The following is a 20,724-nucleotide window of genomic DNA, read 5'->3' on the forward strand; positions in this document are numbered from 1 at the left end:
GAAGCCTGCTTCTCCCTCTCCCACTCCCCCTGCTTGTGTTCCCTCTCGCTGTGTCTCTGTCAAATAAATAAATAAAATCTTAAAAATAAATAAATAACATAAAAATAAAAATGGAAACTGAAACAATTTCTATCTTCTTAAGGGGTGCCTGGGTGGCTCAGTCGTTGGGCGTCTGCCTTCGGCTCAGGTCATGGTCCCAGGGTCCTGGGATCGAGCCCCGCATCGGGCTCCCCGCTCGGTGGGAAGCCTGCTTCTCCCTCTCCCACTCCCCCTGCTTGTGTTCTTGCTGTCGCTCTCTGTCAAATAAAAAATAAAAAAAAAAAAAGATACACAATGCCAATACGTATATTTTAAAAATATTTCTATATATCAACAGTGTGCGATTGGAAATTTTTTAAATTTAAAGTTCCATTTAACCCTAAAAAACATGCAACACTTACTTACTAGTTAAGGTGTATATTTTACTTCGGTATAAATCTAACGAGAACGGAGTTTGCGATTTTTGCCATCAAGTTTATGTCCAAGAACTCTCCTGTCATTCATTCAACGAACGTCTCTTGAGCACCTACTACGTGCCAGACACACTCTGCGTTTTATTAATATGGAATCCCCTAAAATCCAAACTTAGGGGAAAAAGTCAGCTCTCTTCTGTTTTTGTGCATTAAAGAAGCAAACTCTGTTCAGTGGGACACTATGCTCTGAATCCTCCCCTGGTCCCTTCTCTAGGTATAGATCCTCTTCACTGGCTCAGTGGCATTTAGCTGCTTTGCTCACACTGGTAACTGAAAGCCTACATGGAGCAGCTCTGGTAGGTAGCGTAAGCCATACTTTGACTACCCTAGTGTGTGTCCCAACCCAACTGCGTTGTGTAGGACGTCAGCATGTGGCCCCCGACCTACAGAGCGGAATGTGATGGAACTGTTTGGGGGGGGGGGGTCTGTTTGCATTTTGTGTCACACTTTTCAATTATTATGTAATGAAAACTATCAACTAATTCTTTTTAATTTTTTTAAAAGATTTTATTTATTTATTTGACAGAGAAAGAGCAAGCAAGCACAAGCAGGGGAAGAGGGAGAAGCAGACTCTGAGCAGGGAGCCCGACACGGGACTTGCTCCCAGGACCCTGGGATTACGACCTGAGCTGAAGGCAGATGCTTCACCGACTGAGCCACCCAGGCGCCCCTCTTTTTAATTTTCATACGCAATTTTATTATTGTGGAAAAGAATGTGTGACACTGCCTTGGTTTTGAATCCTAGCTCATAACCTCTTACTATCTACATTTTCTTGGGTCAAGTTTTTAACTTTTTTGTGCCTCAGTAAAATAGGGACAGCAATTCTTTTGACTTTATAGGATTGTTGCTGCAGATTACATCGTGCACATGAAACATTTAGCCCCAGTGCCTGGCACACAGAAATATTCAATAAATGTTCATTCCGGCATTAATGATGATAATATCGGTGATAATACGATATGCTGGTAAGCCACATCCTCCTTGCTCCATACGCCTGTAGCTGCTCTGGCAACCCAATAATGGGACGTTAACATTTAACCACTGTTAACTATTTTGTTAGATTCAATTTTTCCATTCAATCTGTCAAGATAATTTTAAAAATCCTGTTTCTTTTCATCAAATGCATTTATTGCATTGACGTTTCGCATCATCTATGCATTTCATGGGCAAGTCTCCCTCATCTTTAGGTATACTGATAAAAATGTCCCAACGGGATACCTGCTGGTGGACACCCTGGCAAAGCTGGACAGCCTCCAGCACCACCCAGCACCACCCAGCACCTCCGTGCACCTTTTCTGCAAACAGCCACGAGGACGTCACAGAAGACCGTGGGATGGCACGATTCTCTGTTAACGCTGTCCGCTATAATTTCGCTTCCCACTGAGCTAAAGGAATGTGGGGCATATTTTCGTGTTGTTCTCAGGCTGTTAACAATAGATTCTAGAGTCTTCCCTGGTAGGTATGCGAAGCTCAGCAGCCTGAAGCTTCTTGGCCTTTTGAAAAGTTAGAATTGTACACGTGACCCTGCCCTCTCCCCCACCTTCTGGAAACTCCCGTTCTAGATAACACTTCAGGAACCAGACAGGGTCGACCATCTCGACTGGGAGAATGGACTCATTTCGATGAGGAAATACGGATTCAACAGAGAAGGAGTACACTTTCTCCAATTTCTTCTCCCCTATAAGGCGAAGTTTGCTCCTTCACAGAAATGCTTTTCTGTGTATATAAGGCTTATTCTTCTTCACAGAGACACAGACCCGAAAGCAAAGCAGCTGACCCTCCTTTCTCCACGATCAGCAACTCACCACAGCTGTAGGCATTTCTGAGGATTCTCTGGCTCTGAAACTAAGAAAGGGTGTGAAACTTCATCTTTTTTCAGCCTGAATGGACTCTGGATATTCACCTGTCCCTTCCCATCGATGACGCTCCTCTAGGTCTGAAGTACTTCCTGTTTGCCAAGGGATCTGGTCTAATGCACGTGTGAACAAGACGAGAAGTGGGTGATGGGCACTGCACTTGGTGAAGGCCCTCACACCGCCCTGCAGACTCAGACCCAGCCTCCGAGACGCGCAAGGCGGTCACAGGTGGAGGCAGCCTCTCTCGTTCCCTGAAGATCACCCACCTATTTTATAAGAACCGATAGACCTAGGGTGCCTGGGTGGCTCAGTCGGTGAAGCGTCTGCCTTCGGCTCAGGTCATGATCCCAGGGTCCTGGGATCGAGTCCCGCATCGGGCTCCCTGCTCCGCGGGGAGCCTGCTTCTCCCTCTGCCTCTGTCCCCCCCCCTCCTGGTCCTGCTCGCTCCCTCTGTCTCTCTCTCAAATAAATAGATAAAAAAATCTTAAAAAAAAAAAAAAAGAACCGATAGGTCTTACCATACTTTATCAAGTTTCTTTTTTAAAAGATGAAAGAAGAGGGAGCGTGACTACAGATCTCACATGGCGCCAGGAAGGCCCACGTTTAATGCAGTCTTTTTGAGCGATAATGTGAAACGTGTTCAAAACTGCTACGTTCTGGTTTTCAGGAAAATATCCCTCCATAAACCATCGTGTCTAAGGTCATGACGCAAATGAATGACTCTTCCAATTTATATTTCATCCTCAATCCAAAGGTGAACAGTCGAGATCAACCAACTTGCCCTGTGCTTTCTAACTTTTGTTTTAAGACAGAAATATTTTACGATCTTTCTTTCCCCAGCAGAGCTTCTATCTACCTTTTCTAATATTCCTCCTGTGGCTCTTGCTGTTGAGTTCTAACACCTAGTGCAAGAGAGCTTCGAGCACACCGCTTGTAGTGGATGGAGAGCAAATGTATATAAAAACTAGATGCTTTTTAATGAAAAAATGAACATGAAGTAGTTAGGAAGGCAATCATAACTTCCTCCAGAAAACGACCACACTGCCCGTTCGAACTGCAATAATTCAAAATTCTTCTACGATATACAGCTATGACTTTTCTTTTTATTTATTTATTTTTAAGCTTAAAGCCCTTTGGAGAACAAATCGGGACGCATACAAAAACCCTAACCTACACTTCAGAAACTGAGTATTTAGGAGGCTAGCACTTCCAGTTACCTTGAAGCATGCATCTGTAAGCAGATTCAGAGATGGCATAGATGTGTGGCGGCACCTCGTGGCGCTTCTTCCCTCTGTACATCTCAATAATATTCTCAGAGTAAATTGGAAGATTCTTGTAAGGATTTATGACTACGCAGAAGAGTCCAGAGTAAGTCTAGAAGAAAAATAAAATACAGAGTTAAAAAAAAAAACCTGCACAGATCAGACAGCCAGAAACCACACAGCGCCTGGAACAGGGGCCTTCAATGATCTGAAAAGGTGGTTATTAGAGAGATTTGCAAAAACGTAAAACTTGGGCACCTGGGTGGCTCAGTTGGTTAAGCGACTGCCTTCGGCTCAGGACATGATCCTGGAGTCCCGGGATCGAGTCCCGCGTCGGGCTCCCTGCTCGGCGGGGAGTCTGCTTCTCCCTCTGACCCTCCCCCCCGTCATGTGCTCGCTCTCTCTCATTCTCTCTCTCTCAAATAAATAAATAAAATCTTAAAAAAAAACCAAAACGTAAAAACTTCTCTGATTTTTTTGCTTTGGAAAATATAGTTTATTTTTTTCATGAAAGATAATTTACTTACGTTACCTTGTCATACATTTATTTTAAATGAACTTATCTGAAGAAATCAATGATTTACTATTTTTAAGTGAATTCATAAGTATGTTTTAACTTTGCTATCCTTTCAAATACAGATAAACATAACCCACACAAAAGCTCTTTGGGGAGAAGCCTCAGTAATTCATTTTTAAAGGTTCTGTTTTTAAGTCATCTCGACACCCAACGTGGGGCTCGAACTCACAACCCCGAGATCAAGAGTTGTGCGCTCCACCCACTGAGCCAGCCGGGCACCTCACGGGTCCCCAATAATTTTTAAGAGTCGTTAGCGCTGAACACACAAACCTTTCCTGATCAGCACGATAACCACTATTCAAAATTGATACAGAGAGCACTTTTGATTTGGGGGGTTTCTCAGTTCACCAAGAACGATTTCTGAGAACAGCGTGCCAAACTGCCCCTGGGGATGGTGGCAGGAGGGCCCGAGGCTTCTGGAAAGGGCAGCCCATCACACCGGGATGCAGGCCTTCTCTTCAAGGGGACCTGGGTGACCATGTCTCCAGGCAGGAGGACAGTAAAGAGGCTGGGGACTGATGGTGTCCAGTGCCAGGACCGGCTTCCCCAGGGACACGAGGGGCTTCTCAGCAACAGCTGCGTTCATACAGGCGGCTCGGGTCCCCACCACCGTGGCACCCACTCCCAGGCCAGCCAGGGGTCTTAGTAAGGGGGAGAAAACGAAGGCCAGGCAACCTCGATTTCACATTTTATCGAGTTTCACTTGTATACAGTCAAGTAGACAAGTCATAACGATACAGCTCAATGAATTTTTATATATACCTCACTTTTCCGTTCAAAAATAAGATCACAGGGGCACCTGGGTGGCTCAGTTGGTTGGGCGACTGCCTTCGGCTCAGGTCATGATCCTGGAGTCCCGGGATCGAGTCCCGCATCGGGCTCCCTGCTCAGCAGGGAGTCTGCTTCTCCCTCTGACCCTCCCCCCTCTCATGCTCTCTCTCTATCTCATTCTCTCTCAAATGAATAAATAAAATCTTAAAAAAACAAACAAACAAAAATGAGATCACAGTCTGTCACAAAGCTACACATTCTACACTTCACTTTCATAAGAGGTAAATTACAGACCGGCCAAAAAGAAAAAACCGAAAACCACAACACAAACAGAAAACCCCAAGAAAGTCAAAATGTGGAAGTTCAGTTTAGCATCCCACAACATGTATGGCATGGCAGCAGATCCTAACGACGACATTTAAATCAGAAATCATTCCAACATACGTGTCTCCCACGTGGTGGGTGCTTTTCTGAGGTCTAGGGTTACAAAGATGACTCAGTCTCACAAATATGAGTACGTCATCTAAAAACAAGGTTAAATCATCATCAGTACCCCGTGCCTGCCAATGAGGGGGAGTAAAAAAATGTTTACATGCAATATATTATTCAATTCCAGTGCTTCAAGAGCTCCCTTCGAACTATCTGGAAATTGGCTCCAATACCAGGTTCCTGTAGAACTGATCATGGGAGTGATACTGTACCACCTTTAGGTTCCCCAAGGCACATGGCAGGTGGGTGATATGTTGTTAAAAGAGGTCTCTGAGGCTCCGACGTTCCAATTAGGCTTCATTCAGTGTTTGAACACACATACAAGACGTTACCTACCTTCAAGAAATACACACTCTCGGTACAAAGACAACAAATATACACTCAACAAACAAGACACAAAATAAGGCACTAAAAAGAAAGTGGGAAAGTAAGGGAGAAAGATGAACAGGATTGTAAATAGGACAGGAACTCCGGAGCAGAACATACAACCAACCCCACACCCTGAAAGTCACGGCCATCTCATCAGAAACTGTAAAATGAGGTATGAAATTCAGACATCGATGGTCTCTGACGTTCTTTTAAAGACTATTTAAAGGTCAAGAGGAGGGATAAAGAAATTCCTATTAAAACATAAAACTGGGGGGCGCCTAGGTGGCTCAGTCGTTCAGTGTCTGCCTTCAGCTCAGGTCATGATCCCAGGGTCCTGGGATCGAGCCCCGCATCGGGCTCCCTGCTCGGCGGGAAGCCTGCTTCTCCCTCTCCCACTCCCCCTGCTTGTGTTCCCTCTCTAGCTCTCTCTCTCTGTCAGATAAATAAATTAAATCTTTAAAAAAAATAATAAAAATAAAATTAAATTAAAAAAACATAAAACTGGGTGGCAGGATATAGCCAAGGTGGAGCGAGAAGCTCAGCCTCACTGAAAGTAGTTTGTACCATGGAATGTGCGCGGCTGGAGCTTAGAAAGGTGGACTCAACAACTTAGAGTGTGTCCTGCACAGGGGATCAGCTAGTAGAGGTTCAGGGGAGATGCAGGGAAGAAGCGTGTTTGTAAAAGCATAGATCTGGCAGCTCCACAGAAAAGACACTGAAAGGCAAGAGGTGAGGCGCGGGGAGTGGAGGCTACTGCACCAGTCCCAGCACAGGCACAGGGCTCAGATGAGAGGGAAGCGGTGGGTCCCGAGAACGCTGGGGGGAGGGAGACGCAGAGGCACTCAGAAGCTCTGAGTATAAAAACCATCAAAGACGCAAGCTAACAACAGCCTCACGTTTGCAAGCTTGAGAGGCTGGAAATGTTACTGCCGGACGGGGACGATAACGAGCCCCTTGGAGCATACTGAGATGGTGGGATGCTGAAAGGGGTTTCGCCACAGCAGGCGAGCCCAGGAGAACGCCCAGTGGGAGCCAGATGCACCGATGCTGAAGCCATGAGAACATTCTGAAGAAGCGCAAAGGCCTGAGGGCTGTCTGCACAGCCTTCAAGACACCAGCTCATGTCACTGCATAGCTGACCTAAGGGAGACAGACAAACACATTTGCACCAAAAAACCTGCCATTTTTTAAACATGCTATGCCGCTTTACAGCTCCAGGCTTCTATGTATGCAGATCGCTCTGCCTGGAAAGCCCATCTCCTGTCCGGTATCGGGAGACTCTGCCCACCCTGTGAGTGCCAGGTCCCTGCTGAAGACAGGAATCTGCGCACACTTTATTTCAAGGTTCGAAGGATGCGGAACCAGGAAACGAGGGAGTGCGGAGGTCAAGGCCAGGGCACAGAGCGGACATGGGACCGAACTGGGGGCCTCACACACGCTGCCCCCCACCCCCCGGAGCTCTCGGGGGGACATCAGGCCACCACCCAGAAGGAGAGGTCACCCACACCGTTTGTAAACACTGCACCGACATAAATTCACATTATGTGTTTAAAAAAAAACCTGATGTAAGAAGGAAAACATCATCATCCAGAAGTTTCAGAAAAGAATTTACCTATGGAAATCACTGATAAAATAAGCTAAAAGAATACTTTCGGAAACAGATTTAGAGCGGGTACTCCACATACTGGAACAGAAATGCATACGGGAAAAAAAGTGGCAAAGGCGAGCAAGGAAAAGCCGTAAGGAGTCATCTGAAATAAAAAACCAAAAATCCACCGCAGAGAAAATAGGGAGCAGAATGGATATCCAGAAATGCAGCAATAGAGTGCACACATTATTTATCCTGAGAGCTTCCTTCTTAATGAAAAGTAGGCCGAAGGTACAATAATAAGAGAAAGAAGGCACGAGGGTAAAACAACAAAAATACTTCAAGGACAGATGAAGAGAGAAAGCAAAGCAAAGATCAATAAAATAGTAATCATTGCTGCTTCTTTGGGGGAAGAAAGGCCAAAATTCTGTAAAAAGAGCAAACATCAAAAACACACTTGAGGGGCGCCTGGGTGGCTCAATCTGTTAGGCTCAGGTCATGATCCCGGGTCCTGGGATCAAGTCCCGCGTCAAGCTCCCTGCTCTGCAGGGAGTCTGCCTCTCCCTCTCCCTCTGCCTGCCGCTCTGCCTACTTGTGCTCGCTCTCTATCTCTCTGTCAAACGGATAAATAAAATCTTGAAAAAAAAAAACACACACACACGAAACTGTCGCGTGTGTGCATGTGTGTGTGTGGGCTCTAAGGAGATGATGCATCTGGACAGTGCTCCCCACTGGCAGCCAGATCCCCAGGCGAATGGCACGCAAGGACACTCCTAACACACGAATCCGGCCGACAAAACCCCAGACTCAGATGGACCCACCCCTCAACCTCAACCTCACAACGTGAGAGACCCTGGCATGAAGTGTCTCTTTAATCCGCATCTGATCGAGCCTCTGGACGCGAATGCGTGAACGCAATCAACAAAATCCAGAATATGGGAGCTTCTACGGCACAACGGACTCTGTTTCTTCAAAAAAAAAAAAAAAAAAAGGGGGAATGTATAGATTACAAGAGACGGAACAACTGATTACCATATGGTGACCACGCCTGGACCCTGACACGAACAGACCAAACCAACTATGATAAACATTGATGAGAAAGAAGGACCTTGTGAAAGTGACTGAGTATTTGGTGATACAGGCTCATTCTTTCCTTCTTCCGCAGACGATAGTTACAAACCCCAAACACCGTGGCCGAGAAGCAAGAGGCTGAGCAGTGATGAGCAGTGCCCAAGGCCCGGAGGAGGGTGAACACCCCCCAGGTTTCCCCCAGGGGCCCCTGACGCTACACCCTGAGAGTCGGGGGTGTGCCAGGAACACTCGGCCTTGCACGGCCCAAAGCCCAGCCAGGAGGGATGTCAACCCCTGGTGAGCTACGCGTGCTCGTCCCCTTGGCCCGACTGCCCGCCCAGAGCCAAACTCTAGAACGAGCTTGCGTCACCGAGAGCTGCAAACCACCTTCCTGGTTTCTCACGTCCGATTCCTGGCCGAGGAGGCAACACTTGCCACTTTAATCCAAGGTAATACTCACACCCCGGTGAGTCCGTTTCTGTCGCCCTGTGTTACCATCTTGGACACGTTCAAGTGAGTAAAAAACATGATCGAGAATTCTGCCGGAGAACTGGGAACCATTAAAAGAAAAGCCGTAAAAAAGAAGCCATAAAAAAGCCTTTACAAAATCATAAAAAGAAAACGCCAAATGAAAACTGCAACACAAACTAACCGAAATTAGAAATTCACCGGATGTGTTTAATGGCCAATCAGACACAGCTCAAGAAGGCAATCAGTTACTCCCCGTTTTCTCAGAAGCAAATATCCGGGCTGAAGCACAGGGCGGGGGAAACGGGATTAAAATACGGGAAGCTCCATGGGACACGGTGAAAAGGTGGCTCAAGGCACTGAGTCCATGGACGAGGACAGAGGGTGCGGGGCAAGAGACAACGGCTCAGAATGTTCCAAAACTGACCAAAGGCATCAAGCCACAGACAAAAATGCTCCACGCTCCAAGCGGAATCTGGAGAAGAAAACTCGACCCAAGCACATTGGAGTAGAACCTGCTGGTCCCACAGGTGGAGCGCACGACTTGTGATCTCGGGGTTGCGAGATCGAGCCCCCCCTCGGGCTCTGCGCTCAGTGGGGAGTCTGCTGGAGGCTCTCTCCCCCCAACCCCACTCCTCCCTCCCTTCTCTCTAAAAAAACAGAGAGAGGGACATCATGTATGTGAATACATGGTGCGGCAGCAGCACATGGGGCCATCCGAGCGCTCAGGGCCGTCCCTCACCCGCGACAGGTACCTGCGGTACCCCAGGGCTGCACCAAGGGAGCAACAAAGAGAAGAGCCAAAACACAGCACCGGGGAAGAGGTGAGAAGCTACCCCGATACCGATCCCTACGACCTGATCAGGAAAGGAAGTACAAAGGACAGGAGGAAAAAGCACAAAACAGGCGGGGCCAAGAGGAAGCAAGGAGTCCCATGGTCGATTTCGGTCACTACTGCACATGTACATAAGCCAAATATTCTGATTAAAATGTTGATACTGTCGGATTAGGGACCAAAATACCAATGACGGGCTGCTTAGAAGAGACACACCACCTAACGGAGCAAGACACAGGAAAGCTGAACATAAAAGTTTAGAAACAATAAACTGAGCAAACACTAAGCAAAAACAAAAAAACTAATCCTTTGTGAGAAGCATCACTTTTTTTTTTAAGATTTTATTTATTTATGTGACAGAGACACAGCGAGAGAGGGAACACAAGCAGGGGGAGTGGGAGAGGGAGAAGCAGGCTCCCCGCGGAGCAGGGAGCCCGATGTGGGGCTCGATCCCAGGACCCCGGGATCATGGCCTGAGCCAAAGGCAGATGCTTAACCAACTGAGCCACCCAGGCGCCCTGAGAAGCATCACTGTTAAAGAAAGAGCATTTCATGAAGATTCACCAGAAAGATGGAAAAATCCTACATTTGCATGTGATAACATGACTTCCAACACGTATACAGCGAAAATGACGGTCCCCGATAGAGGACAAGCAGATAACCATGGAAAACCGTGATTATATACAGGACTGAGCGACACCGCGCACGAGGGACCCCGTGTCCGAGGGCTGTAGGATGTGCACACTGACCGCTCACCCAACCCCAGCACGTGCTGGACCGTATGAAGGCAAACAAACTTCAAAGGGCTGAACTCTTTCAGGCTACGGTCTCTGACCCAGGGAGCGGGGTTGGGGCGGGGGGGGGGACTGTATTAGAAATAACAAAATAAACCTGAAAATCCCCTTATGTTTGGAAATTAAGCAATCTACTTCTAAATAACCCATGGGTACAATGAGGGCACCCTCCTTATTTTGGACTGAACAGTAACGACAAGACTACATACTAACACTTGTAGACACAGCTAGAGCTTACGACTTACACCTCTGGTGAGACTCCAGCAGATCAGGAATGAACGCGCATTATCACTACGAGTCCTACAGAAAATTAGACGGGATGACGAACAGCTTTATGCCTATGAATTTGAAAATTTAGGTGAAACAGAGAAATTCCAAGGGAAACACAATTATCAAACCTGACACAAGAAGCTAAAGATCTGAGAAGTTCTACATCTATTAAAGAAAAACTTGCCTACCAAGAGAACTGTAGTGTTATTTAAAAAAGAAATAACATAAATCCCATCTAAACAGTGCCTGAGAACACACAAGGATGAGATATATTCCTGGATTCATTTTCTAAATCCAGCATAATCTGGATAGCAAAATATGACAAGGACTGACAACAAAGGACAATTTTAAGCCAATCTCACTCATGAATATAGATGCAAAAATCCTAAACAAAATATTAGCACGCAGAATCTAGGAATCTAGTAGTATGTAAAAAGAATACTTGGTCCTTGCCAGGTCAGTTTAACATTCAAAAATATATATAATTCACCACAATAACAAAATAGCCAGAAAAATCACAGTATCATCTCACTCAATGCTGGAAAGACATCTGCTAAATTAACATCCAATCAGGATTTAAAAAGTTCATCCATTCGGGATAAAAACTAGGAACAGAAGGAAACTTCCCTTAATCTGATAAAGAAGATTAAAAACAAAACAAAATGGAAGCAACCATCATTCTCAATGGGGAAAGGTTGAAGCTTTCTCTCCGAGATCAGGAATGACACAAAGATGCCTGCGATCTCCACTTCTCGGAGGGTCCTAGACAGCGCAAGAAAGCAAGTAAAAGAAACGTGTAAGAACTGGAAAGGGAAAAATAAAACTGTCACTATTTGTAGACAACATAAGCGTGTTCATAGAAAATCCGAAAGAATCTTCAGCTAAACTGTTATAACCAGTAAGTAATCTTAGTAAGATTTTATTTGTAAAAAACATGATAACTGGGTGCGCCTGGCTGGCTCAGTCAGAGGACCATGTGACTTGATCTCGGGGTTGAGTCTGAGCCCTGTGTTGGGCAGAGAGATTACTTAAAAAATAAAATCTTTAAAACAAAACAAAACATGACAATTGTATTTCTACATAATGGCATCAATCACAAAACAACCCTGGACCGCCTGGGTGGCTCAGTCAGTTAAGCGTCTGCCTTCGGCTCGGATCATGATCCCAGGGTCCTGGATGGAGTCCTGGTTGGGCTCCCTGCTCAGCGTGGAGTCTGCTTCTCCCTCTCCCTCTTCCCCTCCTCCCCCCCGAGGCTCTCTCTCCCTTACTTTCTCTCTCTCAAATAAATAAATAAAGGTTAAAAAAAAAAAAAAGGAAAACAATGCTGAAACCACCATTTAAATAGCATCCAAAAAATCAAATACCCCAAAATAAATCTAACAAAAGATGTACTGACCTCTACAGAGAAAATCATTAAAACACATTGTGAAAAGTTAAGAACTAAGTAAGTGGGTATACCCGTGAACGAGAATATCAAATATTGTAAAGATCTCATTTCTCTCCCAAAGTGTTCTACAGAATCAACAAAATCCCAGCAAGGGTGTGAGGGTGCATGAAACTGACAAGCGGGTTCTAAAGTTCTATCGAAACACAAAGGTTGGAACAACTATAGCGACCCTAAAGAGTAACAAAAATGAGAGCACTCACCACGCTGGAGAGCAGGACTTAGGAGAAAGCTGTAACGACTGAGACGATGGGATCTCAGCCGGAAGACGGGCACACGGACAGTGAGTTGACCGTGAACTTAGGAGCACCTGACCCGTGACAAGGCAGCACTTTAGAGCAGTGGAGAAAGTGCACTGGGTCACCTGGACAGCCACTGGGGAAAAAGATGAATCTTGTCCCCACATCACCCCCTACACAGTATCCGATTCCAAGAGGAACTGAGGCTAACCCCAAGAAAGACACCATCACTTACCACTCTCAGACCAAGGGAGGGAGGAGAGTGAAGTCAGGACCTTTGCCCACCCCCCCCAAGGCCCCTCCGCGTTGGTGGTCAGGAGGCCCCAGCAAATATGGGGAAGGCCCCCCCACACAGCCACCCTCCCCCAGCCGAGGCAGCAGCTCGGGCCCATCTTGCCTCTAAAGATGGGGCGGTAGCAAGGGCCCGGCCATCACCACGCCAGGACACTTCCCTAGCCCGCAACTGTTTGCTGAACTCTGCCCACGTGTTGGTAAACTGCCTCCTCGTTAAGCTCTCAAACCACCCGGTTCTCGAGGGCCTTCTGTTTCCTGCTGGAATCTGACTACATCAGGCTTTACCCAGAAAAGCTGAATGCATGAGTTAGAGAGATCACACGCGACCACCCAGGATTTCCAGCCGTCGCCCACCATACAGAAAGGCATGCCTGTGTCCACAAATGCCCAAAACTAGTTGAGTGGATAAAGTGGGTCAAGAAGCTTCCAGGGGAGCAGTACGCTATAACGAGGAACGAAGTAACTCAACCTTTTTAATTTCAGGGCCCTGTGACCCTCTTAGAAACCATTAAAGACTCCAAAGACATTTTGCTTTATATAACTATATACATAAACAAGTTTTTACAAATGCATATTCATTTTAAAATAACAACACAGGTTAACATAAATAACATTTCTCATGAAAAATAACCGTTCGTTTTCTGAAACGAAAGCGAGAAGGGTGGTGCTGTTTTATATTTTTGCAAATCTTTTTTATTATCGGGCTTAACAAAAATAGCTCAATTTTCATATCTGTTTTCACATTCAATCTGTTGTGCTATGTTGTCTTGGTTGAAGCATATGAAGAAAATTAGCCTTACACAGATATTTAGTTGGAAAAGTGGTTTAACTGCCTTTCCAAGCAATCGTGGATCTAACCTCCTTGATGCTACACCAAAACACGACAAGTGAGAATTTCTTAAAGATCTGATGCGATGTGGCATCTGAAATCCTGCCGATGAACTTTCATACTGTTATGTACATCAAAATCCACTGGCTTATCTTGCGTGTGGAAAGAAGCTTTTGCCCATGCGTGATTTTGTAACAATGTACACATCGTCTGGAAAACACTGGCTCAATGAATTATGCAAGTCTTCCAAATGATGACATTTCACTCTATGACATTAAAAAAAAAAAACAGTCATTAATGTCACCATCTCTCTCATCAGCAAGGGTTTCAAGTGTTGACAATGTTGTCACGTTCCCAGTGGTAAATATAAATTTCCCTAAATCCTAATTTTCTTTTTTTTTTTTTAAGATTTTATTTATTTATTTATTTATTTGAGAGAGAGAGAGAGAGAGAGAGAGAGCATGTGCCGGGGGGGGGGGGGGGGAGGGACAAGCAGACTCCCTGAGAGTGGAGCCCGACGCAGGGCTCGATCCCAGGACCCTGAGATCATGACCTGAGCCGAAGGCAGACGCTTTACCAACTGAGCCACCCAGACGCCCCTCACACAGTATATTAAAAAGACGTGTAATCTAGGGTTGACATTTCATAAAATCAATCATTTCTCCTGCTTTCTCAAGGACGTTCTCACGTGAAACGATTAAAACGACCACTAGTACAGCCTGGGGTCACTGCCTCTTTTCACGGTAAGACACGCGCGGTTTTCCCCACCAGTATTAGTACCTACACCGACAGCGGAAAGGGGAAATCACGCCTTCAAACCATCATGAGAACAGTTAAAACCTCATGGATCCCCTGGAAGAGTCTCAGGGAAACCCTGAGGGCCCACAGGCCACACTTTGAGAACTTCTGAATTATACCAACACAAAGCAATACAGACGAACCTTAAAAATGTAACGCTGAGTTTTTTAAAAAGCAGACACCAAGGTTATACAAGGTGAGACTCATTCATTCATATAAAAGTTCATAAACAGGAAAAAATAAACTACATTGGTTAGTGATGCATGCTTAGTTGATAAAATACACTGGGGGATTTTAAGATACTTCTCAGTAATTAATAGACCAAGCAGACAAAAATTAGCGAGGAAGATTTAAACAGAATTAAAAAGCTTACTCTGATGGCCACAGACAGAACCCCATAACCAACAATAACAGAATTAATTAATGCTCTTTACACAGAGAACGCCCATCAAAGCGGACAACACACTGCACACAGCAAGTCTCAACAAAAACAAGTAATGGTATTATGTGAACTATATTCTTTGAATGCAACACAATTCATTTAAAAATCAGGAATAAGGGGTGCCTGGGAAGCTCAGTCGGTTGAACATCTGACTCTTGGTTTTGGCTCAGGTCATGATCTCGGGGTCCTGGGATCAAGCCCAGTTGTCAACTCCACACTCAGCGGGGAGTCTGCTTGTCCCTCTGCCTCTGCCCTTCCCTCTGTTCTCTCAGAAATAAATGAAATCTTTCAAAAAATAAAAACAAAAATCAGTAATAAAAAGATAACTTAAAAAAACCCCACATTTAGAAATTTTTCAGGTATCCTTTTAAACGGTTCATAGGTTAAAGAAGAAATAACAGAAAACAGAAAATATGTAGGACCGAGTAATAAAAACACCACGCATCCAAATGTGTGAGGGTGAGCTAAAATCGTATTAGAGGAGAGACATTTACAGTTTTCAAATGCTTTTATTAGGAAAAGAGGATGAAAATTAATGACCTGAGAAGTTGGGAAGCCAGGGAGAATGCATCCAAAAAAAATGTAAGGAACTAACGAAAGTGAACCTGTTACCAAAGTAACTGATTTAAATGAACATGCCTTGGAGCTCATCTCTAGAAATGTGTCCAAACGTCCCCCCACCCCCGCAAGGTACTATGATGTCTACAACACGGCACCTTAACTTTCCACTTCACCTGACGGGTGAATCCCAACACCCAGTACACATCCCTCCTGACCGTGGCTACCTGCAGCCCCACTCTCTTACTAGGATTCTTTACAGTCAAGTGCTCCGACTCCAGTCCTGGGTGGGAACCCTTCCTCCACCCCACTAACTGCACACACCACTGCCCCAAATTCCCAGCTCTGCTGCGACCTTAATGCTTCCAGAACTCAGACTGTCCTTCTGTAAAGAGTAAGGGGGGGGGGCATGCTTTGAAGAGAACCTGAGACATCATTTGGGGTCCCCGAGTTCAGCTGGGGGAAAAAAAAAAAAATCAAACAAACTCAATAAAAGACACTTGCAAAGTCTTAGAATCATCTCGAGGCATGGCTACAAATGAACTAAAGTGTCTTTTCTTCTATTCCCTCTCTTTTGCCCACAATCTCCTTCCCCTTTGTATTTCTCTTCTCTCTCCTCCTTGCAGGAACCCGCAAGGTCCAAAATGGGGAGTCAGGGTAAAAAAGCTGGCAGAAAGGGTGCCTGGCTCCCTTCCACACTGCGGTTCCCCACAACCCTGGCGGAGTCCATTTCTAGCACCAGGCGGCACCCAAAACTCACCCCTGGCTCAAATCTGAGAGGTCAGCCGGTGATCGGACCCATCGTGCTCCCTCACTCTCACACATCCCACGCCACAGTCTCGGCCGGGTTCTCAAGGCTGCTCCCCTGTGATGTCCTTACTCATGGCTTCTCCTCTCCAAACCTTTTCCTTTTCAAGCCACCTTCCCAACCCTGGTGCCTCTTACTCACTTTGCACCTGACCTCGCAGGAAAAAACAAAAACGAGAGGCCATCAGGCTTGACCGTGCCTACGCTAGAGAAGGTCACAGAAGAACTACTGAGTTCTCAGATCCTCCCCTGGCCAAAGATTCCAGCTCTAACTCTACCTTCTCCAAGAGCCCTTCACGGGCCCACTGCGGAGAGCCGTTCCCCTACTTACTCTATCCCATAGTCCGGCTTCATTGCCTTATAGGATGTGTCAGGAAGGCAGGGACCTGGCCTGTCCTGTTCATCACACTCTTCCAGCACCTAGAACATAGGAGGTGCTCCATAAGTAGTCACTAACTACGCTGATTTCTATGGGGAAACTGGTTCTGATTTGCAGAGGTGCTGAACGATCGCGAGCCCCAACTGCACACCCCCCCTTCATAAAATCCAACCGCTCTTTTCCAAATTCAGACCAGTACAACGTCAACTCTTCTCTCTGCTTGTTTTCATTCTCCATCAAAGTCCTCTATGACCTCTTTTATTTATTTATTTATTTTTTTTTTAAAAGATTTTATTTATTTATTTGACAGAGAGACACAGCGAGAGAGGGAACACAAGAAAAGGGAGTGGGAGAGGGAGAAGCAGGCTCCCCGCAGAGCAGGGAGCCCGATGTGGGACTCGATCCCAGGACCCTGGGATCATGACCTGAGCCGAAGGCAGTCGCTTAACCAACTGAGCCACCCAGGCGCCCCTCTATGACCTCTTTTAAATCGCTGCTACCTGCATGTACAATCCCTTCAAACCTATTTTGTCACTCTAGAGTTTTCCTGCATCTGGCTTGCATTTTTCCGTTCTCCCTTGTCCCCTGGTATTTTCCATAATTTCTTCCACAAGGGCAGTGGCATCGCCAATGACAAGAACACACATGTCAACCACTACGCACAGGACAACCCCAGCCTCAATCCCGCTCGGAACGGTTTCCTCTGAGAAACCTCAGTGTCCATCTTTCCCACTTCCCCACGCCCGGGGACCCCGATGCTCTTGCTCTTCGCTGAATCCTCGGCACTGGTTCCATGCCACACACCTGGACATCTGTGTGCCGTCTGTATCCTGCTATTCGTGTGACTCTTACCCCACACCCAGCTCCCCGGTCTTCCTGCCACGTGCTCTCCCCATCGTATCATGTTCCAGCAAACCGCTACAGAAGTCTTCAACTACCACGTTCGTAAGTTTAATTGCACATCAGATTATGTAAAATTACACGTGAAGATGTAAAGTGGGGCAAGACTCAGTAAGCAAGACACAATCTCTCTATCTTTAAGACGAACGGTGACGTTAAACAGAGAGGGTGGGTAGTCCCCGATCTCACTGGACTCTGATGGTACATGTAATTTACACTAATTCCCGTGAGCAGTCAGCAGGGTGTACTCACATAGATCAGTCCTGAATAGTAGCGGTCCTTCAGGTTGTGTAAGACAGAAGCTTCGTTCAAGCAAGTCAATTCTGCCATATCCTCCACCTTGGAAAACTTGGGCGGGTTCATCTTCTGAATATCGTCTTTGTTGACCATCGCCTTCTTTCCGTTCTCTGCCAACTCCACCATAACCTCATCTCCCCTCTCCTCTTTTATACTTGCTGCCTCAAAACCGTGACGCTCGGACGGAATCCACACTAGCTTTTTAGCCGTCCAATCGGCCTGGGTGGCAGGGTTGTAGATGACCGCCCTGTCCACAAAGAGGTACCTCTCTGGGTCTTCGAGTCCAGTTCTCTGGGCCATTGTAAACAGGAGGATCCACGAGCAATTGTCTCTAGGGGAGGAGGAGGAGGAGGGCAAGGTTAGATGTTTAAACATATACAATGATGCGCAGATTTTTACTCTTGCTGGGAACTTAAGATAAAACCTCTGGTAAACAGAAAGCATAACCTTTAGTCGAGGAGCCGGGGTACTGACCGAGCGTCCAGGGTAAATTTCAAGGGTGACCACAAATTATGCCCCTGGTTGTCTAAAGACCGCGCAAGACGTGCCCTCAGTTACCGAGGGCTGAAAAACAAGCAGGGGAGAAAGGCAGGGATCTAGGTGGGACTAAAATTTTTCCCCCTCTTCTTCCCCTCTTGCACCCTTCACCACAAATTAAACACAAGTTAAGGAGGCAAACGGTAAAGAGGACAAAGAAAACAAAGATGCATAATAAAAGGTCCAGGAGTGGGTGATGGAATCAGTGTGGCCAGGAGGATGTAGCTACGAAATGCATGGCCGGGGCCCGGGGCCGGGGGACTAAAGCCTCAGGTCTCCACGGGCCTCCCGTTCTGCCTTCAGACAAGAGACTCAAAGTTCTTCCATACAAACACCCCCAACTCGGTCCCCCAGCTTCTCTGGGGCCCGTATGGTCTTAATGCGATCCGACGATGCCACAGTGGACAAGCGTGACTTGGCTTCCCGGGACAGCTACTCAAGCATGCGACTGGAGCTGGAGGCCTCACCCCCCCTCCCCGCAGCTGCTCCCGCCCCCCCGGCTGCTCCCCAGCTCCTCTCCAGCAGCGCCCCATCATTCATCACTCCACTACCCTGCTCTCTTGCCACGAGACAGACTCTGGTGTGCCCACGTGTGCCCCTGAAGGCCGTGGGGCCCAGGAGCAAACTCCACGTTCCAGAGACGATCTGACCCGGGCAGAAGAACGAGAACCACTAACCTAGGCCCAGGAGCAAACTCCACGTTCCAGAGACGGTCTGACCTGGGCAGAAGAACGAGAACCACTAACCTAGGCCCCGTGGAGAAAAGCACTGTTTCTGGGGTGTTCGCAATTCATGTGTCTCAAGACCTAACTGGTCTACTGAGAACTCGCTTGCCATCGGCCATCGGCTGCAGCCTCACACACACTACTCTCAGTCTCGTCCTATACCTGTGCAACTGACTTTCTGGATCCAAGGACAGCATTACAGTCCTCACTCACCTTCCCCAGGTGACTCATCACTCCTGCCTGACAATATCTTTTCGGAATCCGATACCATCATTAAACACTTTTGTTATCACCCCAAATTCCAGGTTATTACAAATCTCAGAAGCATGGTTTCCATGACCTCATGCAAGTCAATGCAAGAAGCCAAGGAGTAACTAGTTTTGCTCTCTCACATCTTCCCAGCTTTTGTCTCCAACCCCACCACCCCCAGAATGATGGGGACTCTTAGCAGGCGAAAGACAGAAGGCTGCAAGGCTAATCACAGAATAGCCCAGGGGCGCCTGGCTGGCTCGGTCAGAAGGGCATGCGACTCTTGATCTCAGGATCATGAGTTCGAGCCCCACGTGGGGTATAGAGATTACTTAAAAAAAAAATCTTTAAAAAAAATAAAGTAGTCCAAAGTTGTTACAAGGCTCTTAGCCTTGAGTCCGTAGACAAATTTCAAGCTCCATGAAGTCACTGAAATGGTATAAAAATGTATACTTCAGGGAGTATTTGTTATAATGTAATGCATTATAAACATACACGGCCGAGGGCAAGGTTCTCAAACTTCGTGTGTGCATGGGCAGCATGTAGGGAGTTTACAGAAGCACAGGCTGAAGCCCCATCCCCAGAGTTTCCAATTCAGTAGAGTCTGGGGCAGAGCCTGGTAATTTGCATTCCTAACAAGTTCCCAGATGCAGCTGAGGCTGCTGGTCCTGGGACCACACTTTGAGAACCATCACCCCATGGCCTCTGGTTGCCATGGTGAGCCAATTTTGTTAGCAGGTATGCTGGGATAGAAAAAAAAAAAAGGTTGAAAACCAATGTTTTAGACTAATTCCTAACCTGAGTTAAAGGATATGCTAATCTTTTTAAAATGATGGACTTGAATAAAACAAAAAAAATCACAAAACAAAACGAAGCCCAAAAAATCACCAAAGAGGTAACATTAAGACTTCTATAAATAAAAAGGCTAACATATTTTCTATTTCTATTTCTATTAACTAAACTTGTCTTAGGCATTCTCGTGGCGGGGGGAGGCGATTCAGAAAATATTCCCTGGGCACATGTACATTCTGAAGAATGGTTTCCAAAGCCCATCATTACCTCTAGGGACTGGCTTTCATAAGACTATTAACACACTTTCTGTTTTTCCAAACTTACACTTTGCAAACTGCTCAGAAGAAGGGAGGCATGGCTCTGAGGTGGGAATCGTCCTAGATAAATCTGGACACGGACAAGAGGACATACATTCCGCCTTTACGATTGACGGCCGTTTAAAAGAGAAAATACCCCACGGTAACAAAATATGGTAACAAGTTACTCTTGTCATTAACAGGAACTGAATATCTCATATGACACCTCGGAAGAGGTCTTGCTGCCAGTAGGCGTGCGCGCACACATTTCTTTA

At 46.3% G+C, this 20,724-nt stretch overlaps 1 protein-coding gene across 5 annotated transcripts in view; it reads right to left on the reverse strand.

Annotated features, from left to right (window-relative positions):
- The window catches only part of MYH10 (myosin heavy chain 10), a 113,696-nt gene extending 95,519 nt beyond the window's left edge, over positions 1–18,177 (reverse strand). For 4 of the 5 annotated variants that reach the window (XM_021694814.2, XM_021694812.2, XM_021694811.2 and 1 more), the window contains exons 1-2: positions 17,806–18,150; positions 3,587–3,743 (exon numbers count right to left, since the gene is read on the reverse strand). In XM_021694814.2, coding sequence (XP_021550489.1) covers positions 3,587–3,743; positions 17,806–18,150 — 502 coding nt within the window. Of the gene's footprint in view, positions 1–3,586; positions 3,744–17,805 lie in introns of all 5 variants that reach the window. The other variant, XM_021694815.2, reaches the window with a different exon arrangement.
- Between the last annotated feature and the right edge of the window lie 2,547 nt (positions 18,178–20,724).

The sequence above is a fragment of the Neomonachus schauinslandi genome, chromosome 15 (genome assembly GCF_002201575.2).
Source record: "Neomonachus schauinslandi chromosome 15, ASM220157v2, whole genome shotgun sequence".
In the NCBI taxonomy this organism is placed as follows: domain Eukaryota; kingdom Metazoa; phylum Chordata; class Mammalia; order Carnivora; family Phocidae; genus Neomonachus; species Neomonachus schauinslandi.